Source organism: Orycteropus afer, unplaced genomic scaffold (assembly GCF_000298275.1).
Source record: "Orycteropus afer afer isolate SDZICR_OR568_19922 unplaced genomic scaffold, OryAfe1.0 scaffold00019, whole genome shotgun sequence".
NCBI lineage: Eukaryota > Metazoa > Chordata > Mammalia > Tubulidentata > Orycteropodidae > Orycteropus > Orycteropus afer.
Genome location: NW_006921606.1, coordinates 1,290,314 through 1,304,580, shown reverse-complemented (window position 1 = coordinate 1,304,580; position 14,267 = coordinate 1,290,314). Strand labels below are relative to the sequence as shown.

Genomic DNA, 14,267 nt, shown 5'->3' with positions numbered 1-14,267 from the left:
TTGTTGTTATGCACTGTCGAGTCAAACCCGACTCATAGCAACCCCTCCTTGGGTTTCTGAGGCAGTATCACTACGGAAGTAGGATTGCCCAACCTTCCTTCCGAGAAGTGGCTGGTGGGTTTGAACCGCCAGCCGTCTGGTTAGCAGGCAAGTGTCTTAGCCACTATGCTACCAGAGCTCCCCTCTGATTTATTGACACTTGAATTTATAGTACTGCAGCACTTTAAGAAAGAACCATACCATTAACTCTTCCAGAAATGCCATTTCCTATCCTCATCCAATCACTAAATTTCCACCTACCATTTATAATTCATTTCAAAGGCTAGTTCTTAAGTGAAACCCTCGTGGACACTTCCCCAGACAGAGCTAGTCACTCTCTTCTCATGTTCCATGAACACCTCAAACATGCCACTATTATGACATTTGTCTTACTCTTTTATAACTGATTGTCTACATAACTGCTCCTGCCTTACTTTGCTCATGAACTCCCTGTAGAAACAGAGTGTGTCTTAATCATCTCTTCATTTCTAGCACTAAGCACTGTAAAAACTCAAATAATGTATGTTTTCAGTTGAATTAAAGACCTCTCTTCTGCAGAAAGCATTCTTAGCTGCTATATAGCACTAAGCCAACTGTGGTCCTGGTTCCTTATTCAGAGGCATGAAAATTTTTAAAAAATGACATTTCCTAATTTTCTTCAGCCTCACAATTCTAGTTGAAATCAAATGAGACAACTTTAAATGGTGACTGCTAACCAGAAGGCTGGTGGTTCTAACCCACCAGCCACTCCTCAGAAGGAAAGTTGGACAATCTACTTCTGTAGTGATAACTGCCTCAGAAACCCAAGGAAGGGTCACTATGAGTTGGGCAGTGACAGCAATGAGTGTGCTTTTTTGTTTTTTTTTAAGTGGGAAACCCATTTATGAAGTTGTTGAACAAGTGTTTTGGAGAAGGCAAAGTAGTAGTATAGCCTCCATGTTCTGTTTAAAAAGAAAAGTTAGAAAATATTTACATACTAATTTTCACAAAATTAGACTTAAACATATTCATAATTTATATCCTGTCATCATAAAGTTGGATTTCTTTTAGTCTTACTAAAAACAGCAAAGAGCTTTCTTCAGTGTTCAGAAGTTTGTTTTAATAGTTACCTTTGATAGTCGATTTACTTGAAGCTATTTAGGTTTTTAATATAAAACTACAATTACTGGGATTTTTTAAATGAAGAAGTATGTCTGTTCACTTCGCATTTTAACATCTGCTTGCCTTACAGGGCCGAATTTTCAGAATGACTTTAAGATAATTACCATCATTCACAGATTCTAAGACAACATCAATTGTAATTATACCATTATTTTATGTACCACTAAGAAAGAAAATAATCCATTCATTCATTAAATTGGCATAATACTAAAATGTCACAGATTATAAAATATGTTCCAATTTCAGAGATGTTGGAAAGTGGGGACAAAATGTATTTAGAATCAATGAAATTAGGTAACCCATTGATTGTGACCTCACTGGTCTTGTTATAATTAACTCAAGCAGTGTTGTTGTTGTTGTTATGTGCCGTTGAGTCAGCCCCGACTCATAGTGACCCCTCCTTGGGTTTCCAAGGCGGTATCATTACAGAAGTAGGATTGCCCAACCTTCTTTCCAAGGAGTGGCTGGTGGGCTTGAACCGCCAGCCTTCTGGTTAGCAGTCAAATGCCTTAGTAAGAACTAAATGTTCTGTAAACATACATACTTGAAGCAAATTACTATTAAGAAGACAAACATTATAACAATCTGTAAAACAGATACATAAATTACCCTCTAAAAAGCACAAAAAACTAAAGGGTTACTAGCTAACATTTCTATACCTGCAAAAAGCAAACATGTTTTAAAAAGTAAATTCATTCTCCAGAATGAAATAACTTAGTGAAGATGACTAGTAACTATCTGCCTTCAGATTAAAGGAGTCACATAACTCCAAACAGCAAAGCAATAATACATTAAAAGCAAATTGTGATAAAATGTGCTACATATCCTTATGCAAAAATTTGCTTCACTTTTAAATACTCACCACTGCCCTGGACAATTCATGGGTTTCAGAGCAAAAGTGTCCTTTTCAATATCAAAAGTAAACATGTTCTCACTGTAATGCTGCCAATGTCCCGAAGTTTCCCAGAGCTTACTGTTGTACATATTGGGAGAGAGTACTTCTGTAAAGTTACGTTTGTGGTATTCCTCCTTTAAGGTAAACATGTTTAATGTTAAAATCTGCTATGACAGATCACAAATGCATGCAAAAATACTATGGGCAAATTATTTTTTAACTCAGGACCATGTCTCATGTTAATTTATGATTAATGTGCCTTCAGTTTTAGATACGGTGCTTTCTACATCATGAAATAAAGATTAATGTATACTCAGTATAATTTTCCTATCAAGTATATTTATTTTATAGTATATATTATATAATGTAAATCTCTAAAATTAATTATTGAAATACAATATATACAGAAACTTTCTGTAACTACAAACTCCACCAGGAACAAAAAAAGAGAATTTTTCAAGTGAAATTCTTATTTTATTTAAACTTTTTTTTTTTTCTTCAAGATATCAATCTAGTCATCTTGGTTCCTTAGGTTCTCAACATTTGTTGATTACTTAATGGACATCTGACACAAATCTAGGCCATCAGATTTCTGGCAAGTAAAAAAGGAAATCTCACAATGAAAAAAATAAATAAATAAACTAATATCTTCAAACTAATAACCATAAATTTATATCTTGGAAAGTGATATTTTTTGTCACTTTTCACCAGGTATCTTTTCACTTCAATGATGGATAGCTGGAGTCTCAGCCTTTTAGTAAACTGTTCTACTTACCCTTAATTTTTACAAAATTAGAACATTTTAACAAAATCATGTGCCATTAGAAATGGCAGTATTTGGTGGCTATGGAATTGGCTCTGTATATTCTAACTAATCAAAGTCCCATAGATTAAAGGTTTGGGTTTGCATGTGTGTTATCAATTTATATTTTGCCAAGGTTTTTAGAAATGATTTTAAAATATGCCCTCTGAGGTGAAATGTCATTATGTCTACAACTTAGTGTAAGCAATATATTATATACACATATACATTGTTTTGTCTCTCTTACAGGCACATATACATATAAGAGCAGAATAAGGAAAAATGTTAACAACTGAAGAATCTAGGTAAAGGACAGATGTATGTTCGCTGTACTGCACTTCAATTTTTCTATAAATTTTTTCAAATGAAAAAGCTGGAGAAAAATACACAAGATGCCATGTCATCAATTTCTCAAAGAAAATAAAGTGCTAGAAAATAGTCAATTATCAGTGACTAAGCAATGTTCAGCTCAGTCTAGTGTCCTGAAGAAATCCTGGTGCTTATTCCAAACATTAAAAATCATATTTCATCCCTGAAGTAACAGTTTCAGGCTACTGAAGGTTCTGTATTTCTACCTACACCTTGTGAGCTGACCACTTGAAAACATCTACATAGCACCTAAATACTGGCATCATAAAGAAATGGTTTAAAGTCTTATTATAAAATCTAAGTAATTCTATTTAACTCCTTCCCAACACCCCACAAAAATAACTGTAAAGAGAGTTTTATAAAAGTATAAATGTACAAAAACAAAGAGAAAAGGAAAGATGAATGCTATAATAACTTTAGAATCTGGAAAGTAGATGAACAAGTAGTAATTGCCTTTGAAGAAATGGGAAGGTTGAAACTATTCCATGAGACGGAGAATCCCAGAAGCCAGACTACTTTAGCAGGTTACAGTTTTGAGACTTCACATTTTTAAAGCATTATCCCATTGTTGGGAGCTCTAACTCTACTTTGAAGCTTGGCATAAGTTTCAGATGCCATTTGGGTTCTTTCAGACCATAAACCAGCATTGTAGCTATGCACAGACAAGTTCCAGGACAATCCTAGGGTGGGGCAATTTTGCCTTCAGGAAGAGTATGGCTGAAAGTAGATTATGCTATCACAAAAAACCAGGGAACTTGCCTGAGAGTGTCCTTTTCTAATTTAAATTACGGTTGGGGTCATGGTATCATGGGGTAGCCACCTTGTGGCTAAGACTCAGGCTGCACGGTCATGAGTCACAGCCTATGGGGACCACCACCTAGCCAGGTAGTTGAGGCCCAGAACCAGTCCTGTAACCTTTTCCTATCTTCAAATCTCAATCATGGTCTTTTCCTTGCATCCATGGTTCCATCTGCAATATTAACAATTCTATCTACCACCAATCGTGATTTTGTGATGATTCTCCTTTAAAAAAAAAAAAAAATCATACATAAATAGCCATATGGCCATGATTCAGTGGACTCCGGTCAGCTTTCTCCGGTTGATGTTTTCCCTCATCCAAGATGATTGTCTTTGTCCAATCCAAGGCTTAATAAAAGTGTCCCTACTAAACCTGTTTGAATCTGGGCTCTCTACTCCCCTATTACAGTGGACATGTTGTATATAGACCAAGAGGCAGCAATTCAAAGAGAACAAGGGGTTTAAAATCAGGAAAGGTATACATCAGGGTTGTATCCTTTTACCATAATAATTCAATCTGTATGCTTTGCAAATAATCCAGGAAGCTGGACTATTAAAGCAGAATGTGTCATCTGGATTGGAGGAAGACTCATTAACCACCTGCAATATGCAGATAACACAACCTTGCTTGCTGAAAGTGAAGATTTGAAGCACTTACTGATGAAGATCAAAGACTACAGCCTTCAGTATGGATTATACCTCAATATAAAGAAAATAAAAATCCTCAAATGGACCAATAAGAAACATCATGATAAATGGAGAAAAGGTTAAAGTTGTCAGGGATTTCATTTTACTTGGATTCATAATCAAGGCCCATGGTAACAGCAGTCAGGAAATCAGATGACGTACTGTGCTGGTTAAATCTATCGCAAAAGACCTCTTTAAAGTGTTAAAGGGTTCAAAGTCCCTTTGAAAACTAAAGTGTGCCTGAGCAAAGCCATGGTATTTTCAATTGCCTTCGAAGCTGTACAATGAGTAAGAAGACTGAAGAAAAATTGATGCATTTGAATTTTGGTACTGGTGAAGAATACTGAAAATACCAAGAATTGCCAGAACAAACAAATTTGTCTTGGAAGAGGTGTAGCCAGAATGCTCCTCAGAAGTGAGAATGGCCAGACTTCATCTCAAGTACTTTGAGAAAGTACGTATGAGGGTCAGCTAGAAAGGGGAAGACCCTCAATAAGATAGATTGACACAAAGGCTACAACAATAGGTTCAAGCCTAACCAAGACTGTGAGTATGGCTCAGGGCCTGGTAGTGTTTCGTTTTTACATGGGTTGCTGAGTCAGTCAGCACATAACAACAGGCATAAAAAGACAAGATGAAATGACGCCTTTGTACTTCCAACCTTCTACAGGAAGGAATCAGGCCAAGAACATTGAAAGAGCTACCCAAGGGCACATGTGGGACACTTCTTTTGGAAAAGAAAGGATGGCTCAGAAGGCAGAACCAGAGCCTAGAGGGAGCAAAATTAGGGATGCATTTGAACTGTATTGGTGAAGAGTATTTAATACACTCTGAACTGCCAAAAGAATGAAGAACTCTCAGAAGAAATAAAGCCAGAATATTCTTTAGAAGCAAGGATGGCAAACTTCAGCTCGCTTACTTTGAACATGTCATCAGGAAAGACCAATCACTAGAAAAGGATCATTAAGTCAGTGAAAATGAGGGAAATCCTCTGAGAGATGGACTGACAGATGTGGTAGTGAATCTTAGAAAAATCAAGGTGTTAGCATATTTGAATAGGGTGTTTTCAGGCCTATGGGAGCTCTCGTGGTGTAGTGCCTAAGGCATTTGACTGCTAACCAGAAGGTTGGCTGTTCAAACACACCAGCCACTCCTCAGAAGGAAGACTGGCAATCTACTTCGGTAGAGATACCGCCTGGGAAATCCAATGAGGGGTTGCTTCAGACCTATATCAAAACTTCATTTTAAGTTAAGATTCTCATTTGTACCTTTGTAAAGAAAACTAGTCAGTCTTTTTCCTTGTCAAGATTTGAAACAAAGAAGAAAAAACTCAGAATTTCTAACCTAGATGAAGAATTGTTTACTTGCTGTCTTAACTGCTCTTTGAATCACCAGGTGAATTTGTCTGAGCAACTGCCATTTCTCCTAAGCCAGCTAAAACAATGTTTTACATTTCAGAGCCTTCAGGTTAGAGTTGATTCAACCTTTTCTTATCCAAATGAATTAGTCTTACTTTTTAAGGACTTCAACTAGAATTGACCTGATCTATATTCAGTCACAAGGAGCTCTGGTGGTTGAAGCCCTGAGCTGCTATCCAAAAATTGGTGGTTCAAATTTTAAAAAACTGCTCTGGGGAAGAAAGATGAGGCAGTGTGCTTCTGTAAAGATTTACAGCCTTGGAAACCAAACCCTATGCAGCAGTTCTACTCTGCCCTATAGGGTTCCTATCAGTCAGAAGTGACTCAATGGCATCGGGTTTGGTTTTGGTTTACATTCAGTCATAAAACATCCCACACACACACTTCAAAATGTCTATATAGTATGCTTCAGAAATATTGCCTTAGTCAAATTGTATAAGGAGATAAAGAATTAATTGTACCAAGAGATAAGAATTGTTAAAAAAAATATATATGATTTGACAATTCCTTGTAAATTTTCCTCCCTTCCTCTGCACTTGTCTCTTAGATCTGAAACCATTTGTTTCCTTAACCAAATAAAAACTGGCTATTTCTCCTACAAGGCAGGATACTCATGCATCTTAAGAAGCTGCGTGGACTTCATTGCATGAAATGCAATTATTCCTTCAATAAAATCTTCTTTTTATTTTCTAATAGAGTGTCAGTCCAGTGTGCCCACTAGGATATATTTCTTATAACCATGAAGGGATACCAAAGGACATCTCACCTTTGCAGCATTCAAGCAGCAAGAAAATGGGGTAAAGCAAAAACATAGATTTACCAATTCAGTCTGCTTTCATGGAATCCAGAAGTTGCAGCAGGTAAATTCCTCACAAGGTCAAGCTCTGTGCCCTTTGTGTATAAAGCTCCCCAATATTTTATTGAACTACTTGTTTCCCTCTTTCCTTTCTGTCTTTTGAACCAAACATAGTTCCTTTGGTTTCAGGTACTTTAGGGTCATTGCTTAAAGACCTCAGAACTTTATTTCCAATTTCTGTGGTACCCTTTGTTAGAGAAATTAGCTGGTTCTAAGAAATGAGAGCTCTAGCTTGTTGTTTGAAAAGATTTTGAAGCTAATTTTGTCCTGTCTCTGGAAATTTGGGTAACGCCAAGTCTATGTCTGCTTGGCATGATTGTCAAATGACAGTTGGGATTAATGGACAATTCATGACACTTTTGAACTTTCTAAATTACTACTGTACAGTGAATTAAAGAAAGAAGGTCTCAGAGGGGGAAAAAATATTAATGGGACTTTTTTCTGATTGACAGTTTAAGGGCTCTAAATGACAGTAACAAAGTAAGATGACCTCTTTGCAAAATGTATTTCTAAATTTACTGAACCAAATAAGGAACTGCAGTATTCGGTTTCTGAGTTAACTAAGAAAGTTAAAGAATTAGAAAAACATAGCTCTGCTGTACTTAAACCCTTCACTGCAACCTCCTCTGCCCCTCTGCCCATAGTGGACTCTCATCCTCCCCTGACATCCTCTGCTACCATTTCCCTGCCTCCCAGCTGTCACCCCTTTCTTTGTACTCTCCTCTTCCTCTTTTTCCATCTGAAAGTGCTCTATCTGAATTCCTTTCTTCCAAGAAAGAGTTTTTAAAGATTCAAAGCTAGAAGTAGAAAATTGTTTATTTAAAAAAAAAAAAATCAGAAGCAGAGAGTCTAAAACAAAAAGGTTGAGTTTAGAAAAACTCACTGCTGTCCAGTTGTTTCTGACTCATAGCAACCCCTCCTTAGGTTTCTGAAGATCGAGTTTAGAAAAACTCACTGCTGTCCAGTCATTTCTGACTCATAGCAAACCCCTCCTTGGATTTCCGAGGCGGTATCTCTAAAATTCAGGACAATTCCTGAAATGTCTTTTGAAATTCACCCTGCAGAATCTGAAGTAGGCACTGGAGAAAGTCCAAGGAAGGCTGTTGTTTCTTTCCTTTCCTGGACCCATACAAACCTCCATAGCATTGTTAAAACTATTCCAAATTTATGAGAGGACAACTCATAGATTTGCTGAAGAATTTAAGGTCCTCATTAATGCTTATCAACTGTATTGGCTAATTTGTGCCAACTAACCCACCAGCTACTCCTTGGAAGGAAGGTTGGGCAATCTACTTCTGTAGTGATACTGCCTCGGAAACCCAAGGAGGGGTTGCTACGAGTTGGATCCAACTCCACGGCACATAACAACAACAACAACAACAAATCCATACGTTGGTTGGCCTTGGATAAGCCAAATTATGATTGGAACATGATAAGGGGAAAAATCCCATACCTGACTGAGGTGTAGTAAATTACTTAGTCTGGCTTTTCTAGCCATAAGTCTTTGTAAACTCTGTGGTGGAATTTTCTGTGAGCAACTGAGGAGTGATTGTAAAAGTTATCCACCTGGGGTATTTCTGTTGGGCACAACACAAAGCAATGTTCTGGGAGGTTCCTGCTCTCTCTCAGGTGCTTAGAATTCTGATGTTATGATTGATTAGTTTGGTCACTCTGTCAGGCTCAAAAGGAGGTCTCCTAGAGGCAGAAGTCTCTCTGACTGCTGGTTGAGGAAGACGTGCTGCTGAAAGAGGCACGTGCTGCTAGGAAAGAGACACAAGAGACACGCATTGCTGAGTAAACACCGAAGGACACTCATGGTGGGACAGAGACTGTTAGGAGAGAGACTGTGGGCTGGGAGAGAGACTGAGTGTTTTTCCTGAACTTGAATTGTAGCCTGGTGCTTCCCTAATAGACCCTGTAATCTGTGAGTTCTGTGTGGCCACTGCAGTGAATTATCGAACTCAGGAGAGAGGTGGTGGGTGCTTTGGGAGGAATGGTTGGTGAAAGGGCTGGAGGGAAGCAGTATGTCTGGTTTTGCAGGAATAGGCCTTGGTTTGCTAATGGTGATTCTGTCTTCTTCTTATGAGGTTAGAGGAGGTCAGAACGTGTGGCCTCCTTGTCTTTTTTACACTGACTTAGCTCTGAATACAAACAAATCAGCCTTCACCCTTCTTACAGAAGCCCAAAATAAGGGAAATTATTTATATGAAGCAATTGTTAAAGACTTTCACCAAAAAAATAGATTGAAAAGAGCACTTTCTTGTATAGAAGGCAAAGATGAAAATGTTTATGATTATCAATCCCGCTTATTCCAGAAGTTTTTAGAATATTCTAGGATGTATTTTTCAGGAAGTGAGCAGAGCTGTTGGAACAGCTAAAGGAGACAAAATTGCCTGTTGGTTTGTCATACTGTGGTGGCTTGCGTGTTGCTGTGAGGCTGGAGACTGCCAGCAGGGGTGTCCATGGTGGACTGGTTTCGCTGGAGCTTCCAGACTTGGAAGAAAGAAGAGACCATCTACTTCTCAAACAACTGGACAGTGAAAACCTTTGAATAGTAGTGAGACACTGTCTGACATATTACTGGAAAATTTTATGAATAGCCCTGAAATATTGTCCAATGAGCCCCTCAGGTCAGAAGGCACTCAAAATATGACTGGGAAAGAGCTGCCTCATCAGAGTAGGGCCTACCTTAATGATATGGATAACGCAGAGCTTTCAGGACCTCCATTTGCTGAAGTGGCATGACTCAGTATGAGAAGAAATAGCTGCAAACATTCATTGATAATTGGAACATGGAATGTATGAAGCATGAATCTAGGAAAATTGGAAGTTGTCAAAAATTAAATGGAACACATAAAGATTGATATCCTAAGTATTAGTGAGCTGAAATGGACGGATTTTGGCCATTTTAAATCAGATAACAATATGATCTACTATGCCAGGAATGACAAATTGAAGAGGAATCGCGTGGCATTCATCATCACAAAGAATGTTTCAAGATCTACCCTGAAGTACAATGTTCTTGGTGATTGAATAATATCCATATGCCCACAAGGAAAGTCAGTTAATACTACTATTTTTCAAATTTACACACCAACCACCAAAGCCAAAGATGAGGAAATTGAAGATTTTTACCAACTTCTGCAGTCTGAAATTGACCAAACATAAAATCAAGATGTGCTGATTATCACTGGTGACTGGAATGCAAAAGTTGGAAACAAAGAAGAATCACTGGTAGTTGGAAAATTTGGCCTTGGAGATAAAAATAATGCTAGACATCTCAGGATAGAATTTTGCAAGACCAATGAGTTATTCATTGCAAATACCTTTTTTCAACGTCACAAATGGTGGCCATACATGTGGACTTCACCAGATGGAGTACACAGGGATCAGATTGACTACATCTGTGGCAAGAGGCCATGGAGAAGCTCAATATCTTCAGCCAAAACAAGGCAGGAGCTGACTGTGGAACAAACCATCAACTGCTCATCTGCAAGTTCAAGTGGAAGTTGAAGACAATTAGAGAAAGTCCACAAGAGCCAAAATATGACCTTCATAATATCCCTCCTGAATTTAGAGACAATTTAAAGAATAGATTTGATGCATTGAACACTAGTGACCAAAAAACCAGAAGAACTGTGGGATGACATCAAGAACATCATCCATGAAGGAACCAAAAGGTCATTAAAAAGATGGCAAAGGAAAAAAGACCACAATGGATGTCAGAAGAGACTCTGAAACTTGCCTTTAAATGGAGAGGAGCTAAAGCAAATGAAAGAAAAGACAAGATAAAAGAGCTAAACAGAAGATTTCAAAGAGCAGCTCAAGAAGACGAATTTAATTATTATAATGAAATGTGCAAAGACATGGAGTTGGAAAGCAAAAAGGGAAGAACATGCTTGGCATTTCTCAAGCTGAAAGAACTGAAGAAAAAATTTAAGACTCAAGTTGCAATATTGAGAGTCTATGGGCAATATATTGAATGACGCAGGAAACATTAAAAGAAGATGGAAAGAATACACAGAGCCACTGTACCAAAAAGAATTGGTCAATGTTCATCCATTTCAGGAGGTGGCATATGATCAAGAACCAATGGTACTGACGGAAGAAGTCGAAACTGCACTGAAAGAAGTGCCAAAAAACAAGGCTCCAGGAATTGACAGGATAACCATTGAGATGTTTCAACAAACAGATGCCCCGCTGGAGGCACTTACTTGGCTATGCCAAGAGATTTGGAAGACAACTACCTGACCAACTGACTGGAAGAAATCCATATTTGTAACCATTCCAAAGAAAGGTGTCCCACAGAATGTGGAAATTATCGAACAATATCATTAATATCACATACAAGTAAAATCTTACGGAAGATAATTCTAAAATGGTTGCAGCAGTATATTGACAGAGAACAAGAAATGCAAGCTGGATTCAGAAGAGGATGTGGAACAAGGAATATTATTGCTGCTGTCACATGGAGCTTGGCTGAAAGCAAAGAATACCAGAAAGATATTTACTTGTGTTTTATTGACTATACAAAAGCATTCAATTGTTTTTATTCATAACAAATTATGGATAACATTGAGAAGAATGGGAATTCCACAACACTTAATTGTGCTCATGAGAAACTTGTACATAGACCTGGAGACTGTCATTCAAACAGAACAAGGGGACACTGCAGAGTTTAAAATCAAGAAGGGAGTGCATCAGGGTTGTATCCTTTCACCATACTTATTTAATCTGTATGCTGAACAAATAATCCAAGAAGCTAGACTATATGAAGACGAATATGTCATCAGGATTGGAGGAAGGTTCATTAACAACCTGCATTATGCAGACAACACAACTTTGCTCACTGAAAGTGAGGCTGACTTGAGACAGCTACTGTGTTAAGAGTGGGTTCTCTAGAGAAACAAAACCAGTAAAGCTTATATATATGTTTATAGAGAAAAATTTATCTTAGGAAAATGGTTCACACACTTATAGAATCTGGCAAATCCAAAGTTCCTGGATCAAACGTCAAGCTGGAGGCTTTTCCACTTCGAGCTGGAGGTTTTTCCTGACTCTTGCAGCCACAGGGACTGAGGAACTCAAGGCTGGCAGACAGTACAACAGCTGTTGACTCCAACGAATGACGAATCCAAGATTTCCAGGCCGAATGGTGGATTGTTCACTCATGGACAGCTGTAGGCAGCACAACAGAATCCCGATCCACAGAAGAATGTCTCTTTTCCCAGGATGTCCATAGATATACTAGAAGCAGGCCACACCCCTAGGGAAACTCCCTTTCAATGGACTGGCTGCTCAAAACATAATCATCTGATCCCATCATGGGAATAAGCACATCACAACAGCTTAAACCACACAGAATTGTGGTCCAGCGAAGTTGACACACAGCTCCAACCATCACACTTACTGATGAAGATTAAAGACTACAGTCTGCAGTATGGATTACACCTCAATATAAAGAAAACAAAAATTCTCACAACTGGACCAATAAGCAGCATCATGATAAACGGAGAAAAAAATTGAAGTTGTCAAGGATTTCATATTACTTGGTTCTACAGTCAACACCAATGGAAGCAGCAGGCAAGATATCAGATGTCCTATAGCACTGGGCATATCTGCTGCAAAGGACCTCTTTCAAGAGCTGAAGAGCAAAGATACTTCCTTGAAGACTAAGGTGTGCTTGACGCAAGTCATGGTATTTTCAATAGCCTCATATGCATGTGAGAGCTGGACAATGAGAAAGCAAGACCGAAGAAGAGTCGATGCTTTTGAGTTGTGTTGGTGAAGAATGCTGAAAGTACCATGGACTGCTAAAAGAACTAAATAATCTGTCCTGGAACATGTGCAGCTGGAATGCTCCTTGGAAGTGAGAATGGCCAGACTTCGTCTCACCTACTTTGGTCATGTTGTAAGAATGGAGCTTTTTCCCTGGAGAAGGTATCATGCTTGGTAAAGTGGAGGGACAACAAAAAAGGGGAAGGCTCTCAACAAGATGGATTGACACAGTGGCTACAACGGGCTCAGATGTAGCAAAGGTGGTGGGGCTGGCATAGGGACAGGTAGTGTTTCGTTCCGCTGTACGTGAGTTCACTATGAGTCAGAGACAACTCGATGGCAGCTAACAACAACAACAACAACAGGATGTACTTTTCAGAACCAAAAATGAAAGGAACCTTTAATACATATTTATTTCTGTCCTCAAACCTGAAATTTCAGCCTTAGTTATGAGAAATTGAGATTGGAGGGCTGTTTCCATTGAAGAACTACCCATTTTAGCTCATGAGTTCACCCAAACTTTAGCAACAAAACATACTACTCCGGCTAACCAGTTGAATAAATTAGTGACCCTTCAGTTACAGCAGCTCCAAGGGCCCACTTCCAATATACCCAAACTGGCTTCTAACTTGTAAAAAACCTGGCCATCAGGAAGTGGATGCTTTAAGTTAAAGAATAAACAGAAGGTTTCCACCCCAACAGCTCCTGCAGTCTGATTCAGAACCAAAGGGCTCCAGGGACAAACCAGGGAGTTTTCTAACAGTAGCTCCAAACCATCAGAGAGAACTATATATTAACGGAGAATTTTGTATGTTTTTGATTGATTCAAGAGCTCACTGTCTGAAATTAATCCCACATGCCTACAAAAGGCCCTGCCCAGGAGTACAAAGACATTTAAAATTGTGATAGTTACTAAAGAAGAAAAAACATTATTTCATTCTCTGCCTGTGCCTGTCTCTTTTGGCCCTATAGAGGATTTAACTTCCTTTTTACTAAGTTCTGAAACTCCTGTCAATTTAGTACAAAGAGATATTTTACCCAAATAAAATTACACTTACAATTTAATGAGCTTCCTTAAAATTTTAACTATAAAGCTGTGCTTGAAACTAAGACAATTTAGAAAATTCCAAAAAATTGTGAATATAGCTTTAAATCTTTTTAAATGTGCAGATACCTTAAGCTGTATCTCTTTTACTTAATTCTGCTTTAACTCAGCATTTCTCTGCCAGCAGACTTTCTTACTAAGGAGCTCTGGTGGTGTAGTGCCTAAGGCGTTTCACTGCTAACTGAAAGGTTGGCGGTTAAATCCACCAGCCACTCCACAGATGGAAGACTGGGCAATCTACTTTCGTAAAGATTTACCTCCTCAGAAACCCTAAGGGGGTCGCTATGACTCCGTATCAACTCGATGGCAATGAGTTTGGTTGTTGTTTTTTTTTTTAAGGCAGCTACTTTTTTTTTTTT

The 14,267-nt window shown here is 38.3% G+C and overlaps 1 protein-coding gene across 1 annotated transcript in view; it reads right to left on the bottom strand.

Moving 5' to 3' along the window:
* The window catches only part of TARS3 (threonyl-tRNA synthetase 3), a 123,289-nt gene that overhangs the window by 61,940 nt on the left and 47,082 nt on the right, over positions 1-14,267 (bottom strand). The window contains exon 11 of the mRNA XM_007959926.1: positions 2,063-2,229. Within this exon, the coding sequence (XP_007958117.1) occupies positions 2,063-2,229 (167 nt within the window). The remainder of the gene's footprint in view (positions 1-2,062; positions 2,230-14,267) is intronic.